The sequence below is a fragment of the Nanorana parkeri genome, unplaced genomic scaffold (assembly GCF_000935625.1).
Source record: "Nanorana parkeri isolate BGI_ZX_2015 unplaced genomic scaffold, ASM93562v1 scaffold816, whole genome shotgun sequence".
Taxonomy (NCBI): domain Eukaryota; kingdom Metazoa; phylum Chordata; class Amphibia; order Anura; family Dicroglossidae; genus Nanorana; species Nanorana parkeri.
This window is the reverse complement of record NW_017307084.1, coordinates 61,949-80,035: the sequence shown is the minus strand read 5'-3', so window position 1 is coordinate 80,035 and position 18,087 is coordinate 61,949. Positions and strand designations below refer to the sequence as shown.

Sequence of the window (18,087 nt, the reverse complement as noted above, 5' to 3'; positions counted from 1 at the left end):
TACGCCGCTGCTGGTTATCCCGGGCACCGCTGTCCTGCGGTGCCTGGGACTGAGAAGACCGGCACAGCGGCTGCTCGAAGAAAGAAGGAGGAGAGATCAGCATTCCGCACCGCTGATCTCTCCCCCTTCTCTCTCTCTAAAGTCAAAAGCGATGTGTATTACATCACTTCCGCCTTTAGCTCTCATTTCTCTGGCTGGGAGCCAGAGAAGAAACTGATGAAGCAGATCTCTGCTTCATCAGCTTCTTTGGGGGTCCCTAGGTGACAGGGGTCTTGGAGACCCCTGATGTCTCCATTAAGAGGACCTGTCATTTTTTTCTAGCTATCACATTGGGGGATTTTTAGCCCCCTATGTGATAGCAATAAAGTTAAGTGTAAAAAATAAGTTTAAAAAAAGAAATAAAAACACCCAAAAAAGTTTTAAGGGCACCGCACTTATATACGTAAATATGGGTCGGGGCGCGTCTTCGTGCAAAAACAACGATTGCACCGCACATGTTACATATCTCCGCGAACGTCGCAGTAAGAGCAATAATTCTAGGCCCATCAATCACTGATAACACTAAAGTGATGAGCGGTAAAAGCTTTTAAATCGTTGCCTATGGCTAATTTTAGGCATGGTAGTTTTTTTGCGATTTTGTGGGCACACGCAATTTTAAAGCTTTACATGTTTGGTGTCTATTTACCCGACGTGACTCCGACTTTTATATTTTACCATAAAAGTGGGTAATAATAAATATGTTTTATAACATAACATAGGGAGAACAGGTTTTTTTAAAAAAATTCCGCCCCTTTTTTCGTTATATAGTAAAAAATAAAAACCTCAGTGGTGATTGAATAGAGAAAGCTCCATCTGTCCCTAAAAAATTATATAAAATGCATTTCAGTACAGCGTTGCATGCCGGAATAAATGTCAGTCAAAGTACTGAAGCGCTGAATACTGAAAAATGGCCGGGACAGGAAGGAGGTTTTACAAGTGGTTAAAGGAGTTCTAAAGGTACCAGCATCACATTAGGTATTCAGAACAAGCATTGTGAAATAAATAAAAAGGCTTTATTATGTTTCAAAATATTTTCTTACTTTTACTTTTAAAAACATTGTTTCCTTTGTGCTCATCTCAATCCGGGTCATCCCCCATAATGCCACATGCAGCTGGGCTCCAGGCAAAGTAGAGAGGTGGACGTGGGTGGGACATGGACATTAAGGAGGAGATGTGGAGCTGGGAGGGAATAGTGATAAAAAACAGTGTAAGAGCACAGTGCTTCTTCATGTGTGACTACAATAGGAGATATTAGGAAAGCAGAATTAAATGTGGACAAAGGATACAGGAAATGTATGTGAATGTGGTTCTCAGTAGGGTTGTACAGATACCAAGTACAGTACTCGGTACAAGTACAAGTACATGTACCGATACTTTTGAGCTCCAAGACTACACTAGAGAAAAAAATTTAAAGTTAGGAGGCAGCTGTCATTTGTAAGGAGCACATGGAGCGCCTGGGATTTGTACATCTCTGTTTTAAAGTACGATTTTGTTTTTATAAATATAAATAAAGGGATGCACCGATACCAGTTTTGCGAGTACAAGTACCGATACATTTTTGTTTATTGTCATGTGACAGTTTTTCTAACACAATACAGACTAATGATTTCAGGACAGTGGTGGAGTGCCAGGTCCCAGCTAAAACCACTGCAACCCTGGTAGTTCTCATGAAAATGCCAAGTATCGGCACTGGTACTCGAAAAGTATCTGTGCATCCCTAGTTCTCAGCATCAATTCAAAGGTATTTATGGGAACTAAATGGATGTAGAAATTTAAAGATAAAGGATGAGAGATATTACAATTGAATACTATAGCAAATATGATATTTTAGTGATGCTTCAACATAGATTGTTTTGTTTGGATGTAGAAGACAAAAGTCAATTTCCAGCCAAAGTGTTATACTTTTTTGATAAAGTGGTGAGGGGTTAAATTCTCTGTTGGCTTTGTCCCCATTGGGGATGATTTATCTTATTTCCAGTCCCAGTGACAGTGCTGAGGCATGAGATCGCTTTATTAAGGACGCATACAGCAGTAATGTTTAATAGTGTGATTAAGGGTGAGAACTTCTGTTAGTGTATTCCCACTGGGGTAGAGCTGCAGCTAACGATTATTTTCAAAATCGATTAGTTAGACGATTATTAAGTTCGATTAATCGGTTAATCGGATAAAAAAATAAAATACATTTTAAAAAATGGCTCCAGTGATGGGACTACTAGTTTGTATTGAGATTGCAGTCCATCACAGGAGCAAGCTTGGAGCGGTGGAAGTAAAAAAAGAAAAACAAAAAAAAGTGTGGTGTGCAATATAGTAAAATTTAAAATTATACAGCAATGAATGCAGAATGGCACCGGCTATAGAGGACTACAAATCCCAGCAATAGTACATTATACAGCACAATGCAGAATACTACCAGCTATAGAGGAATACAACAAATCCCAGCAATAGTACAGTATAGCTGGCGGCATTCTGCATTGCGCTGTATAATGTATTATTGCTTGGATTTGTTATACTCCTCTATAGCTGGTGGTATTCCACTTTATAATGTATTATTGCTGGGATTTGTATTCCTCTATACAGCGCAATACAGAATACCACAAGCTATAGAGGAATACAACAAATCTCAGCAATACATTATACATACAGTGTATAATGTATTGCTGGGATTTGTATTCCTCTATAGTTGATGGTACATTGCTCTGTACAATATACAGTACAGCAGAATGTACCATCAGCTATAGAGGAATACAAATCCCAGCAATACATTATAGGAGCACCATGTGGGGGAGTGCAGGCTTACCTGAGCAGTCTTCCAGCAACTTACTTCTTCTACCCGCGTCCCTGTGCCGATCATGGGCGGGCGGTGAGCGTGAGGCAGGGAGGAGGTGCTGCGTGTGGAGCGTGGATGCGGCGGGGCCTGGCAGCGACAAACCTGAGGTGGGGAGGAGGTGTGGCGCGCAGCGTGTGTGGAGCTGTGAACAGGGCCAACCAATCAGAAGCCGATTAATCGATGATTAAAAAAGTTGACAACTTTTTCAATGATCGATTATGTCGATTAGTTGTTGTAGCCCTACACTGGGGACATATCTGACACTTATTATTACAGTAGCAGTGGTCATGGGGACAGGAAGTGGGGGGAATCTCTCTGATGGAGACACAGAACAGTAAGAACCTGATAGATGTCCTATCTCTTTCTCACGCTATATGAATGTTTTGGCTGGAGCTTCACTTTATGAGACCTGTTTTGTATCTCAAAATAAGTATTCAAAGAATTATCAGAGAACATCCTGTGCAGAATTTTATTTAATAAATGGTGACTGTGTTTTTTGTCTGCAGTATCTAACTTGAGTAGTTCACATGCATTACTGTTACTTGTTCATGTACAATGTGTTGCTGGCAGCACTGTGAGTGAATAAATCTTTCTGTCTCTGTATTTACCTTCCCAGATGTTCCAGCCTATTATTTTACTTATCCTCATCCTAGTATTATTTTCTTCTCTTTCCTACACGACTATATTTAAGCTTGTCTTCCTTTTCACCCTCTTTTTTGTCCTGTAACCCTTTCCGCCCTCTTTTCTTTTTTGTTCCGTTGTTTATTTATTTTCAGTTTTGTTAATTTTATCCATTCATCAAGATAAGTCGTAAAAGAAATATAGTTTCTGCTTCAACTTTGAAAAACACTGAAGATTGCTTGTATAACCCAATGCTACATTTACCCGCTTCTACAAGTAAGTTTCTTTGATTTACATTTTATAATAGCATTATAGTATGGATGTTAAAGTGCAAGAAAATGATTTACAAATTGCATGATTAATATTGCTCCTCTACCCCTTTGAAGAATCTATTGCTCGTTTTTATACTAGGGTGATGCTCACTTTACTTCACAGTTCCGCAGTATCTTCATCCGTTCCTCCAGAGCTGCTCCGCATGCTGGTCTCTGACCGGTCTTGCTGCTGCCCCTCCCTCCCTCCTCTGACATCATCATGACTGCATTGTAATCAGCACAGGACTAGTGGACATGTCATCAGGATGGGACTTGATGCAGGCCTCATTCACAGGGGCGTGCACATCTGTACGGCATGCATGTCTATGCAGAGACCTGCTCCTGGGAGGGACAGGTGCAGCCTGTAATTGTGTGCAACTACCTGCACATTCCTATGATAGGGCGCGGCCGCACATGGTCCGTACAGGTCCAGGTGCATACACTTGGACACAAATAATCTGTCCCTCCCAGGAGCAGGTCTCTGCATGGGTGTGCATCTGCCTGTACATCCCTATGATAGGGCACAGCTGCACGTTGCTATGTTCCGACATGAACCTGCATAGCTGTACAGGTCCAGGTGCACATACTTGGAGACAAGTGTCTCTGCATGGGTGTGCATGCGGTATGGATGTGCATCTGCCTGTATATCCCTATAATAGGCCTATCCCACCTTAAACTAACCACTCAACCATCACGTTCTCAAACAATTCATCCCCACACAGCTACCTCTTCATGTATCGCTTGTCCCTCCCTTTTAGATTGTAAGTCCTCACGTGCAGGACCCACCTTACCATCTTGTCTTGAATTGTGATTGTAATGTCTTCCTTATATTGTAAAGCACTGCGCAAACTGTTGGCGCTATATAAATCCTGTATAATAATAATAATAGGGCGCAAATGCACGCGGCTATGTTCTGACACGAACCTGCATAGCCGTGCAGGTGCACACAAACAGTCTCTTCCCAGGAACCAGGTCTCTGCATGTGTGTGTATGTTGTACAGATGTGCTTGCCCGTGTGGCCTTAGACTTTAAAATGTGTCCCTGGCCAAAACAGTTTTTTTTAAAGATAGAGTAGGCAATGGATGTATAACAAGTGTATCTTTTATATGCATGTTTTAATGAAAATTATGTTTTCCTTAATGGACTGGCCACAGGACAGGTCCTGCCACAAGTCAGTTATAAGATTAATAGGTGGAGACATTTTAGACATTTTCCTATGCTTGCTCACAATGATGCATTGTGTTCTTCTTCCCAACTCAACCAGCAGCTTAGAATGGTTCAAATATGCCGAAATTGTCCTCACTGTGGACAAGAAAACCAACAGTGCTTGGTCATACTGAGATTTTAGAACGTCATTTGGTTTCACTACTCTGATCAATTATTGCAAGCAGTGCTTTTTTCAATACATAATTTGGGTCATGTATGGGCACCCAAAAATATGTGCACGTTAGACTGTGTTTTCCTCATGTATGTGTGTTTTGTTTGCATTGCATTTGCATTATTTAGCCTGGGGTCAGTTTATGAACGTAGTGCATACAATCACATTTAACTTGTTATTAAAGTAGTATTAAGGTCTGGGCGTTTTTTACCTTAATGCATTTTCTGCATTAGGGTGAAAACAGCCCAGCACCTTTTGTCTACCCCAGTCCCCCCCCAGACTTACCTGTCAGCTGCGCTCGTCCCCGCCACCGGTCCCGAAGTGATCCTCCGTTCCCCGAACTTCGAGGTTGCGGGGGGAGGATACGGATGGCCACAGGCTCCTTCTGCCATCAGTCAAAGAGGGAAGGGGTGTGGCCTGCCACAGGGCTGTGTGTGTCTATGAACGTGCACAGCCACCGTGGAAACGAGCGGGCACGAGTGCCTCCATTAGAACGATGGTGGCACCCGTGCAGGGGGCCGGGGTAAGATCGCTGCGGGGACCCACTAGAAAACGAGGAATGAAAAGGTTTTTTTTTAAAAAAGCAACAGCCTCCAGCAAAGGAGGGTCTCCTTAAAGGAGAAATGTAAAAAAAAAAATAGGCTTTAATATCACTTTAATACTGTAATATAATGAATTGAACATGCAGCATCTGGATTAGCTTAGGGCAGATTAAATTTTTATTGCGCAATGGACCTATATTCACTTTAGAGACGCTCTCTAAACAGACACATGGTACAAATGTGCAAAAGCAGTGTGAAGGTACATTTTGACAAAATACCTAACCTCCACCTATTAATCCTATGTAAAATAATTTATGAGAAGACTTTGTGTCACAGAGCCTAAAATTGACAATAATGGAAAATAATGAGCTCTATTTATGAGAACAAAAATAATTATTAAATAATCTATTATCTATCTATCTATCTATCTATCTATCTATCTATCCATCTATCTTATCTTATCTATCTATCTATCGATTTATTATCTATCTATTTATCTATCTTATCTTATCTTATCTATCTATCTATCTATCGATTTATTATCTATCTATCTATCTATCTATCTATCTATCTATCTATCTTTTGATTTATTATCTATCTGTCTGTCTATCCATCTATCTATCTATATATCTATATGCCTCTTTCTATCTATTTCTCTGTCTATGAAAATGTTCTTTCAGTTGTCTTTCTTTCATAAGAAACGTATTTTGGAGTTGTCGGTCCATTATTTACTATGGAACAATACACGATGTGTCTTAGGACCTAGTGATATTTTACTCTGGAGGTTTATAAAAGTGCATTCATGGGCCACATCTGTTATGCTTTTGGAATCATATAACAGTTATTCAGTGACACACCCAGAACGTTAGTCTGAGTCATGAAACAAGGCTTGGAAGAAATTCCATTGTAAATCCATGCAAAATGGAATTAGAATGGGAATAGTGCTATTTGCTCTGGTACTGAAACTGTGTTAAATGACTACCAAGCCCTTAAATCCAGTAATGTGAAACTGGAAACACATTTCTATCAGTTAACCCGTTTCTTCTAAAGATTTCTCTGCTGGAAATAACAATTGTCAATTTTAACTGTCTACAAGCCTGCAATGGCAGACCTTTTTACCTTTTGCAGTTTATTGTAATGTAAGGAAGCTCAGATAACACACCTTTTTTTTTTGTTATTTTTAATTAAAAGCTGACGTTTAGTAAAATACTGTTTTGGGCATATAGCACCAAAGCAATAATGTACCTCTAATGAAGTGAAGCGTATGTTCTGTTGGCTTCTAATTAGTGTAATGGATATCCTCCCCTAAGTTCCTGTTCACAACTAGGCATTTTGTAGTTCAAATCTTGGAGCAACAAAACACTCAACAGAAGGAATTACATTGTTTTCTATGGCCCTTGTTCATACCTGAGCGTTTTGTTACCTGCAAAAAAAAACTTGTTTGGCTGGAAAAAGTACACAAGCTACTTTTCTGCAGATTTCTGCACATTTGGCCCAATAGACATAAAATCAAATGCCTTGAAACAAGCAACACAAGCGTTTTTGTCCATTTTTATGCGTGTTTGTCAGTTTACATTAAAATATGCTGAAAAGCATGACCTAATGTACACACGTCAGACGTGCACAAGAACGCGGAAAAAACACTAGACAAAAACATGCGATATGAGCAAAAATGCTGTTGTCTATTAATAAACATTACATATTAATTTATTTTACTCATGACTTTTGAAATTGAATTGACCTGCTTTAAGAGAAGAATACCTACCACTTTATTGGACTTACAGATTATGTTAGGCCAGCTAAATAGTACTTAATATTCACAAATAATGGCAGTGGAGTACATTTTACAACAGTCAGTTTATGTAAGCAGTATCTCCAGAGTGAATACCGTCAGTGATTGGTCCATTATCACCACCAAATTAACCCATGAACCCACTAAATCCAAATATTGGGTGGGCTATCCTATTAAAATGTTGAATAGACGTTTCAGGGTGGCTCCTGGCGGCCTGCGAACTGGTTAAGAAAAGGGAGATTTGGCAGTGTTCACATTCAAGTTGTGCCTCTATTTGGACCTCTTAAACATTAGATTGTAGTCCAAAATAATTTAATGGGGAATCGACAGGCAGGATAAGAAGCAGTTGGTGGGGTTAGAAATCCTTATCTGATTGCTATTGACTTACCCCTGATAACCTGACATGGCTCCCCTGCCTCTCTTCATAGTATATAAGATAAACTTAAACAGTCAAAGATGCATATTTAGGAAAGCGAACTACAATTCATATGTCTTAGGGTGGCAAGACACATGTCCAGCACCCCTCTGTTATCTATCTTTAGTCAAAACCTGTACATAGTTGGACCTTTCTGGGGAGAATGTGACTGTCTTGCCAGGCCATTCAGAAGTCATACAAGTTGAATTGAAAATCTAGTTGCATTGTAATGCATGTGTGAGAGGATGAACCCACTGTGCTTCTGTCTTCCATATCCTCCACATGGGAATTCGGCATTGATGCCAACAGAATCATACATACAGCCATACATAATCATGGATGCCACTGTGAAATTATAGTCTGTTGGAACCCAAGCACAGATCAGGTTGGACGTTCTAATTCAAGCATGCAAGCATAAAATCCCTATCATAGGCATTTAATGAAAGCTGACACATATGTATTCTCCAAGAACAGAATACTGAGTGCATTGTGATTAAAAAAATCAATCAATATATAGCCCTGTCATGAAAAGCTAGATGGACCAGCTCCATCCAGCATTTTTAGCCAGTAACATGAGTACTGGCTTTGTAGGCCTTAGCATTCTCAGGGTCATTTCAGGGCCAGTTCAAATTCTGTTTTTCTCTCAGTAAACACAGCACAGGCAGCATACTATTGCTATCCTAGTGACCACCCATTGCCCCTCTTGCTTGACTAAGGATTGAATGGAATGCACATACCTTAAATAGCTGTCAAAAAGTGATAATGTGCTTCTATACTTATTACAGAGGATGCCCAGGATACCCACAAACATGGAATAGTGGGCTTAAGAAATGTGTACTCAAGGAAAATTAGTTTTCATTGTTGGATATTACTTAAAAATGATCCAAAGAACTGGAATTTTTTGTTCCCTTACCAGTGGATTAGTTTGATTATATGGCGCCAATTGGAAACACTTTTTTTCTGCTGTAAATTTTCCATTTATTCCATTCATTGACTTTTTATTAAAGATCCTAGTTGGCTAAAGTGGTGTGTTTATATCACCCGAATTATCCACCAGAATCAAAATAGCTGTTGAGATCAATACTCCTTTATGCTCTAGTTAAATCTACGCCAACACAGTGCAATATATGCTAGCTATTCGATCAATTTGAACTTTCTGTGCTTGAGTGCATTTGTTATTATTCAGTTGTTAAAGAAGAGCTCTGGGCCAATAAAAAAACTCACCCTTGCAGCGGGACTCCCCTCCCCAAAGCTTAAAGGAGAACTATGAGGTGAGTGCTTTTCACTCACCTCATAGTTCTAGCCGACCTGTGACAGTCTCATTGTCACAGGTCGGCTAGAACTATGAGGTGAGTGCTTTTCACTCACCTCATAGTTCTAGCCGACCTGTGACAGTCTCATTGTCACAGGTCGGCTAGAACTATGAGGTGAGTGCTTTTCACTCACCTCATAGTTCTAGCCGACCTGTGACAGTCTCATTGTCACAGGTCGGCTAGAACTATGAGGTGAGTGCTTTTCACTCACCTCATAGTTCTAGCCGACCTGTGACAGTCTCATTGTCACAGGTCGGCTAGAACTATGAGGTGAGTGCTTTTCACTCACCTCATAGTTCTCCTTTAAGAGCGTTTTTTTGTCTGGGGGGCAAATAAGGCAGTACTGGGGAAGCCCGACTGCAAGGTTATATTTTTCTATTTGCCCGGAGTTCTTCTTTATCCACTATACAGCATGTTGAAAAACGCTTGCTATCTATGATTTATTTTTATTTTGTTCTCAGTAGAGAGGGGAGAGGTGTTTTCACTGTGTCAGCCCTTCACCCCCACACCTGAGCATTTTGTTGCGTGTTTTCCAAAGTGCAACGATGCTCCATGTAAAGAAGAATCCCATTATTTTCTATGGCAATCATTCACGTGTGAGCATTATGTTGCCTGTCACTTGTAGCTTGAAGCTCAAATATACATGAGATTCATTTCAGTCAGAATTGCATGTTTTAGGCTCCATAGACTTCAATAAGGGCACCTGAGAAATGCACATGTAGCCCCTACCACCTTCTGTGGAGTGGCTACTAGAAATTTAGCTGTGCTGGTACTGTAATCAGTCTGGCTGAATTATATTTGGTTATTATCTGGTTAATTCTGTCATTGATTGTACCTGCCTAAGTAGGGTGTGACCCTGATGCAGTGTGGGGCAGCCAATGGAGGAGCATTTTGAGTGTCTATGGCTTACCAGCCAATCACTGCTGGTTTCATGACCTGTAGTGCATGCTGGGGGATTGCTTATATCCTCAGGGTAATAGCCATGTGCTGATTCCAGCCTGTCCCTGGGCTTAGTCTGATGGTGGGATGCTCAAAGATGGTAATTATGACTAGGCCCCAAGCCTGGAGGAGGCCACACAAGTGGACACTGGAGGGGTCAGGAACTGACTGAGGAAGAGAACCAGGGAAGCTGGATGGCTGCTGTAGGTGCTGGTACTGGTATGGACCTCAGGATCAAATCTAGTTTCTCTCCTATGGAGGATCTCATGCCTATCCCTAGCTTTCCATTGGTTAAAACTAGGGATGCACAGATACCGGTATTTTGGTACCAAGTACGAGTACCGATAATTTTTTTTCGGTGCTCGCCAATACCAATTACCGAGTACCGGAAGTCCCATTCAGGAAGCCAGGTGGTGTGTAATGACTCGCCACCTGGCTTCCTGATTAGCCGGGAAGCGTGTAAAGACTTGCCACCCGGCTTCCCGATTAACAAGAAAGCCGTCCCAGCCTGTCCCCTCTCACCTCGGCATGTCCAGCCTGTCATCCCCAGGGCCTCTCCAGCCAGGAATGGTCTTCCTCCGGTACCCAGCCGGAGACGTCTTGCTGGCCAATCATGGAAGCCGGGCGCCGTGTAATGACGCGGCGCCCTGATTTCTGATTGGCCGGGAGGCCGGCTCCATGCTCCCTCGTCATGAGATGATGAGGGAGCATGACGCCGGCTTCCCGGCCAATCAGAATGCCGAGCATTGCGTCATTACATGGCGCCTGGCTTCCTGATTGGCCAGCTTCCTGACCAATCGGGCAGTGCGTCATTACACGCTGCCCGCCTTCCTGATTGGCCGGGAAGTCGGCTTCATGCTCTCTCATCACAAGTGACGAGAGAGCATGGAGCCGCTTCCCGGCCGATCAGGAAACCGGGCAGCGTGTAATGACACGCTGCCCAACTTCCTGATACAGGAAGTACTCGTGCTAGGCATCAGAGCATTTGGGCGAGTACGAGTACTTGCCCAAATACTCGGTATCGGCACCGATATCGATACTAGTATCGGTATCGCTGCATCCCTAGTTAAAACAAAAATGTTCAAGCCGGAAAACCACTGAAACACACTTAGCTCAGGTGTGAAAGTAGACGTGAATGTAAAGCTCGAACAAGCACATTGTTGTGGCAGTCGGTGTGATAAGATAGTTGCTTGTTAGATGGTCGTAGATTATAACAAATTGCTTGTTTATCACATAGTTAAGCTGACCATATATCTTACAATCCGATTGTGCAAATTCCTTTAAATCTACAAACAACTGTGTCTTGAGTTGTATAGTTTTTGTAAAACTGAAAGCAATTATAGATTATTTTTTGATATATAGATTGCAACATTAATAGCAAAAGCTATTTTCCAGCATGGTGTATTTTTTAATTGTTTATCTGCCATTTTAAGTTGTTGAAAAACATACTGTGAGTGTTAATTTACTCATCATAAATCGAAGAAGGGTCACCAGCATTCTGTAGTGATGATAACACTTTATATGTATTTACGTAGTTTCATATAGGTCATACTGCCAACATTTCGGGGTCCCCCAGGGTCGCTTCCTCAAGGTGACACAGTGAAATTTTACGCACAGCGCCATCTGTTGCTGTCACTACAAGCACCCTTCTTTCCTGTTTTGGTCAGAACGCTGTATGACAGGGGTAGGCAAACTCTGGTCCTCCAGCTGTGGTGCAACTACAAATCCCATAAGGCATTGCAAAACTCCGATAGTCACAGGCTTGACTCCTAGAGGCAAAGGGAGGATAGAATTTGCAGTTTCACCATAGCTGGAGGGCTGGAGTTTTCTTATCCCCAGGGCCGTCTCTATAAGGCAGGGGTAGCCAAACTCCGGCCCTCCAGCTGTGGTGGAACTACAAATCCCATGAGGCATTGCAAGATTCTCACAGCCACAGGCATGACTCCCGGAGAGAGATGCATCATGGGATCTGTAGTTTCACCACAGCTGGAGGGCCGGAGTTTGGCTACCCCTGCTATAAGGCATCTTATTGGGTCACGTGTGGGGGCGGCAAGTGTGCCTGCCGCTTCCTTGCTGGTCAGATGTCCCAGGTTGCTAAGACCCCTAACAACCTGCGACTCTCTAGCTGGCGTCCAATACATCTTACTGACGTAACTGGTCACTAGGAGCTGAGCTTTCCCTGGCATCCCGCCCAGCTCCTGGCAACCAGTGACGTCAGCGAGCCGGACGGGACGTTGGACAGAGGCAGTAACAAGCATACACCACCACCCCTTTCCCCCTGGTAACGAACATCCACCTCCACCACTCATGGCCCCACCTCAGGTGGCGAATAGTATAAGGACACCCCTGCCTACCCCTGCTGTATGGAGTGCAGTTTGGAATTGTATTATATGTTCATACTATAGCACCTTCAACCCTTATTGCAGAACATGCTTTAATTGCTGTGTTTTGACTTGTGATAGCTCTGTATTACACCCAGTTGTATAGGAGGAGGACAATACAATGAACAGCCTTGTCTGGAAATCAGGTCTGTGTCATGCCCGAGGTTATTAGTTTCTGCAGAGGACACATGAGTGATGCTCTGTGCCAGCGGGAGTCTTCAAACACATGACACATTTCACACTGACATATGATCTGACACTTTAACCTCTCGTACATAATTTACTAAAAGTCCAAGAGATCAATGAACTTGCCCTGAACAGCCAGTTGGGTTGAAGAGACATCTACTTCCATCTTAAAAAAGGGAAACCTTCATGACAGCAAACATGAAGCTGCTACTGCTGACTTTTCATTCTGCAGAGGCTATTTGTCTGGCTGTCATGCTGACCTATGTCTTCAATACTTTCAACCACTAACTCAGAATAAGTATGCAGATGAGGAATTCTGACTTTCCTGATACTGTATGCCCAGTTCTTTCAAGCTAGTGACACTGTGGAACATAGTGAAGAGGGAGCACAGTAAAGGTGAGTAGGTGCTGCTACGGAAGGGGGCTTTAAAATAAACTTGTTGCATTGCCCTACGTGTGCAAAGCACAGATTATCTTTAGGAATCATTAGTAATAACACCTGTGACAGCACCTAAATGATGCATGTAACACCTAAAGCTGAACTTTATATATAAAAAGCCAAGGCAACTCTGTTTTTGCATTATTATATATATATATATATATTTTTTAAATGCAAGCTGCGTTAAAAAAGTAAAGTAAAAAAAAACCTTACAGTGGGGTTACCCCGTGCACTGCAAGGGTTAAGTGCTGGTTTTGTCTAGGGGGCTTAAATAACACAGATATACTCACAGCAGTCAGCACTCACCTCTCTTCCCCTCCACTCCTGCTGTGGAATGTCCCTTGGTGTCTTCGCATCTAAAGTCAGGTCAATGAGCCTGCATAAGACATGACCACCAGAGCCCAGGGCAGAAGAGGCTGTGGGGACCGGTCTAGTAGCTCAGAGGGAGCTGGCAGCATTGAGGATCAGATGAGTAATACAGTTTTATTTGAGCCCCCTGCACAAAACGAGTACTTAACCTGTTCAGTGAAGGTGTAGCCCTACTGCAAGGGCAAGTGTTTTGCTTGCCAGGAGTTCTTTATTAAGTTTCTATTTGACCTAGCATTCGACTCTTATGATCTCCTATGCAACAGAGCACAGACTGGGAGGGGGCAAAAGCAGAACAGGGAGACAATCATTTGTGTTGCAGTGTTCATGCTTATAGGAGGAAAGAGCAAAGTGACAAAGAGATGAGCGCATCAGTCTGCTGCTTCTCCTTTTACTGTCCAGTTACAGGGTGGGGTAGGGACAACACTTAAAAGATAACTATGGCCTAACCTTTTTTGGCCATAGTTCTCTTCAACTAATGCCCTCCGCTGACTCAAACCTCAGCATATAGCGGGCTATTGCCTGCTATATGCTGAGAGCGTATGGATCCCGACAATACTGTTGAGATCCACCCTGCTGACTGATTGGCAGCTGGCTCTTCGTCTCTAGAGGCAGAGCCAGCTATGCCCCTCCCCTTCCCCATCCATTCCTTCAGTCAGCATTGGAGAAACAGAGAGGGGAGGGGAGAGCGCCTGCAGGGAACAGTGACTGACGGTCACAGCTCTCTGCAGATAGAGTTTTAGGAAATCAGTGATCGGCGGTATGTGTTCACTGACTTCCCGATCAATAGAGCCAAGTTGCGACAGCTTCAGTGTCACAGGTCGGCTTGAATTATGGGGACGAGTGGTTTCCACTCATCCCATAATTCTCCTTTAAGTGTTTCTTAGCTGCAGCAGAAAAAAATCAGGTGTGTTGCACTGCCAGAAAAAAAGCTGTGCTGTGTGGCAGAGCAGTGTAAATCTCAGGACTCAAAGGAAATACAAATCAAGTCATTAAACAGCCCCCTGTATTTCTCCTGTAAATTTAGCTCCTGTAAAATTCTTTGTATCAGTTTAAAAATTGGACCATGTATGGCAACTGCCCAATTAAAAGCAAACTATTAGCATAGAAATGTGCATCCCCGCCCCCCTTACCCCACTTTTATTTTGCAGAGGGGGATTGCAAGGAGATAACGTTTATCTGGTCCTCTTTAAATATCTCTAATAACCTTTCACATTGCTACTGTATTAAAGGTTTATTTTTATTGCTTTTTTATGATGCTTAATTGCCATAAAAGTTTGCATACCTGTAACAAATTCCTCCTTGTGGCTGTTTTAACAGCACATTATCCCATTCAGCTATAAAAGCACAAAGCCTATCTTGTATACCTCAGAACTAAAATTGGCAGCTATCAAGAACTTGACGTGAAGTCACCTCTGTTGGTGGTAAGGTTTATAAATTCTAAGCTCCACTATAAAGGCTAAAACTGTCTTGGACTTGAAGTTGTTTACACAGAATACCAGCAGATCTAAAGTTACAAAAGGGGGGCTGGATGTGAAAGCTTTAAAGCTGCCCACTCCCAAGCTGACGTCACTGGGGGGGACTCATCTGCCTGGGTCTTTTTTATTCTGTCCTACTTTTGAACATTTGAATGTTGCTATTTTTTTTTCCCCTCTGCAAACGGTTTTCTCCGCACATTGCAGCTGGAGTTAGTGACTGCCTTGATCTCTTTCTCGTTTCAGTTGGATGAGCTTCATAGAAATTCTGCACAGCAATCCATACTGTTAGGTTTTTGTCTGCGTCCAGCTGCTTATGGTACTGCACTGAGAATCAAGAACATTGAACGGACTGTCAGGAGCCCCCCGGAAGGTAAGCTCTTACAGATGTTCTGAAATTTTTCTACAATGCCATAACCGGGGAACTGTTGGAGTCATTTATCTAACTGAAATACAGTTTACTTGTGGAGGACGCAGGATGAGGACCTCCACAAGCACTTCAGCTGTTCATCCGCTCTTTAAGACAGTGATTTATTAACGAGGCAGTATTGACAAGTGCCACTGTTACTTGAATGTCACTAGGTGGTTATCATAGCTCTCCTTTTTTGTACGTTTTCTTTAACAGCTGAGAAAAGAAGTAAGAGCATGGATGGATTTAGCTAGCATGGTCTTTATTTAGAAGAAGGGACGCATTTTTTCACCTGTAGAATTTTTTTGTTTATGATCCCCGGCGTATATGTATATATTTATGGAGAATGTCGTGCCACGACGTCTCCTGGTTAAAAATAACAGACACGCTTTTACGTCAGAAGGGGCTTAGGTTCAGAGGCTGTATAGAGCTCAGATAGGTTTGCCCTCTTTTCCTAGCTTATAGGCAATAGAAAGCTGTAGATGAGGTGGAAAACTATAGCTGGTTGGCAAGAGCTGCGACTAAATCGAGGACGTTTATTAGTAGAAGCGTTCGGGTGACCTTCTAGAAGCATGGAAAATACAGATGAGTCAACATAATACAGATGCCAAAGACCCCGTGATCCTGAAGGAACTTTTTGCGACGGCTAATGATGGGTGTTTACACCTAAGGAGACGCAAGGCGACAACAAGGGGGGAGGGGGGAAGTTGATATCCCATCTGTTGTGTCTGATCAAACTATGTGGAATGGAACGGAGAATGCACTAAGGTTATGTAATGGCCAAAGATACCAGTGTAGGTATGGAACTTGTAATATGTCTGGGATCAGCTGTAGGGTAAGAGACAGATCCAGAAGTCGCAGTCCATTAAGAAGCAGCGTCGAGGACTCTGGGTGCACATCTGCCTTGGATGGTGTGTCACATCAAGGGAATAGAGCGGAGCCCCAGGAACCGACCCTGTGTTACAAGAAGAAATTCAGTGAGCTCAGGAAGTATCACAGGAGAGAGAAAGAAGTGTGGATGAAAGAGAAGGAAGTTCTTTTGAAGGAAATTTCAACATTAAAAGTAAACGTGGTAGACTAGTACAGTACCATTGATATCATGAATGAATTTGATACTGCTTTTTATTATGTTTATAATTTGTTCATTGCTAAATGAAAACATTCATAGTCATATCCCTTTTCTGTATTGAGCAAGATTTAATAACGGCCAATTGCCATGCTTCAAAGTTTTTATTTTCAGTCTAGATGCTCATTTTTCAAACACATCATACGATTTAATGACATGTATTATCCAACGTGCTGATATGTTTGTGTAACCTGCACCTGAGACTTTCAATGCCTCATTATCACTTATTCGCATCTCTTACATTATGATCTTTATCAAAGTCATGGCACTCTTTGTATTGCATGCACACATTTCAGAAGAGTATGGAAAGCATACAGCATTTTTACATTCTTCTTGCTTTAACGCATGTATAAAATGTAATTTACAACTATACAGTCTAGGAAACAAAACAGTCTTTACACCAGATTTGATGTGATAACCATTTTGGAAGCGGAGCTTATACTGTGCTTTTGTGACTAGAAGACTTGTTATGTTTTTTCATGGACTTGCCAAGGAATGATTTTTACCTACATACAATTTACAACATTAAACAAATTGTATGTCCTCATTGTTTATTTCACATGGTCCTAAGAGCAAAATGTATTTATGTAGGTTTCTAGTTAGGATATATTAGCGCTATTGTGTTCCGTTTATTAGATGACTTCATGCAGATTGACGTTTTAGACAGAGATATTATTGTTTGTGGTTGTGAGCAGCTTAAATGACTTAACACAATGAATGGCTTTGTTATGCAGATGCATAATTATTATAGCCATTTACTATTGTTTAGTCTTAGTCACTGATGAGCATTGGTAAACACAGGATCTCACTCTTTGAGGAAGGGGTTTAATAAAAAGAGAATAGTAGAAATGTCATTGTAATAACCATCTCTTATTGTTGTTTTTTTATCAGTGTAAAAATGTCAGGTAAAAACATAAGAGACTGTTGTTCCAACGCATATGTGATTCCCTTAGGGCAGTGGTTCTCAACCTGTGGGGCGCTGTGTGATTTCTGCTGTGCTCGGTGAGAGTCCTCCTCAGCCCTCTCCTAGCGCAGCAGTGTCAGTTCTCCCGCCACGCCACCAGATGTCGCTGCAGCAGCCGCGTCAACCCTAAATTTTACCATTGGGGGTCACCACAACTTGGCAAATGTTACCAAGGGGTCCCGGCCCTAGCAAGGTTGAGAACCACTGCCTTAGGGGATCAGGGAGGATTTTTTTTTTTGTTGGAAAGAATTGGGCCTTGCTTTAAGAAGATTTTTTTTGCCATCCTCTGGATCAACTGTGGCTTTAGGTCTCTGTAAGTGCAGATTTTCAATTTTTTTGATAAACCTAATGGACTTTTTTCAACCTTTGTAACTATGGACTACTTCTCTATACCTGGCAACTTAATGACTATGGTCATATATATATATATACAGGTGAAACTCGAATAATTAGAATATCGTGCAAAAGTAATTGCAGTAAGTGCTGCAAAAGGGGCCCAAACCAAGTACTGAGTACATATGCATGCTTGTACTTTTCAGAGGTCCGATATTGTTCTATGTACAAT

The 18,087-nt window shown here is 42.0% G+C and overlaps 1 protein-coding gene across 2 annotated transcripts in view; it reads left to right on the top strand.

Moving 5' to 3' along the window:
* SOGA3 (SOGA family member 3) overlaps positions 1-18,087 on the top strand; it is a 60,266-nt gene that overhangs the window by 33,300 nt on the left and 8,879 nt on the right. For both annotated transcript variants that reach the window (XM_018565137.1, XM_018565136.1), the window contains exons 6-7: positions 3,483-3,763; positions 15,270-15,396. In XM_018565137.1, the coding sequence (XP_018420639.1) occupies positions 3,483-3,593 (111 nt within the window). In that variant the 3' untranslated portion in view covers positions 3,594-3,763; positions 15,270-15,396. The remainder of the gene's footprint in view (positions 1-3,482; positions 3,764-15,269; positions 15,397-18,087) is intronic.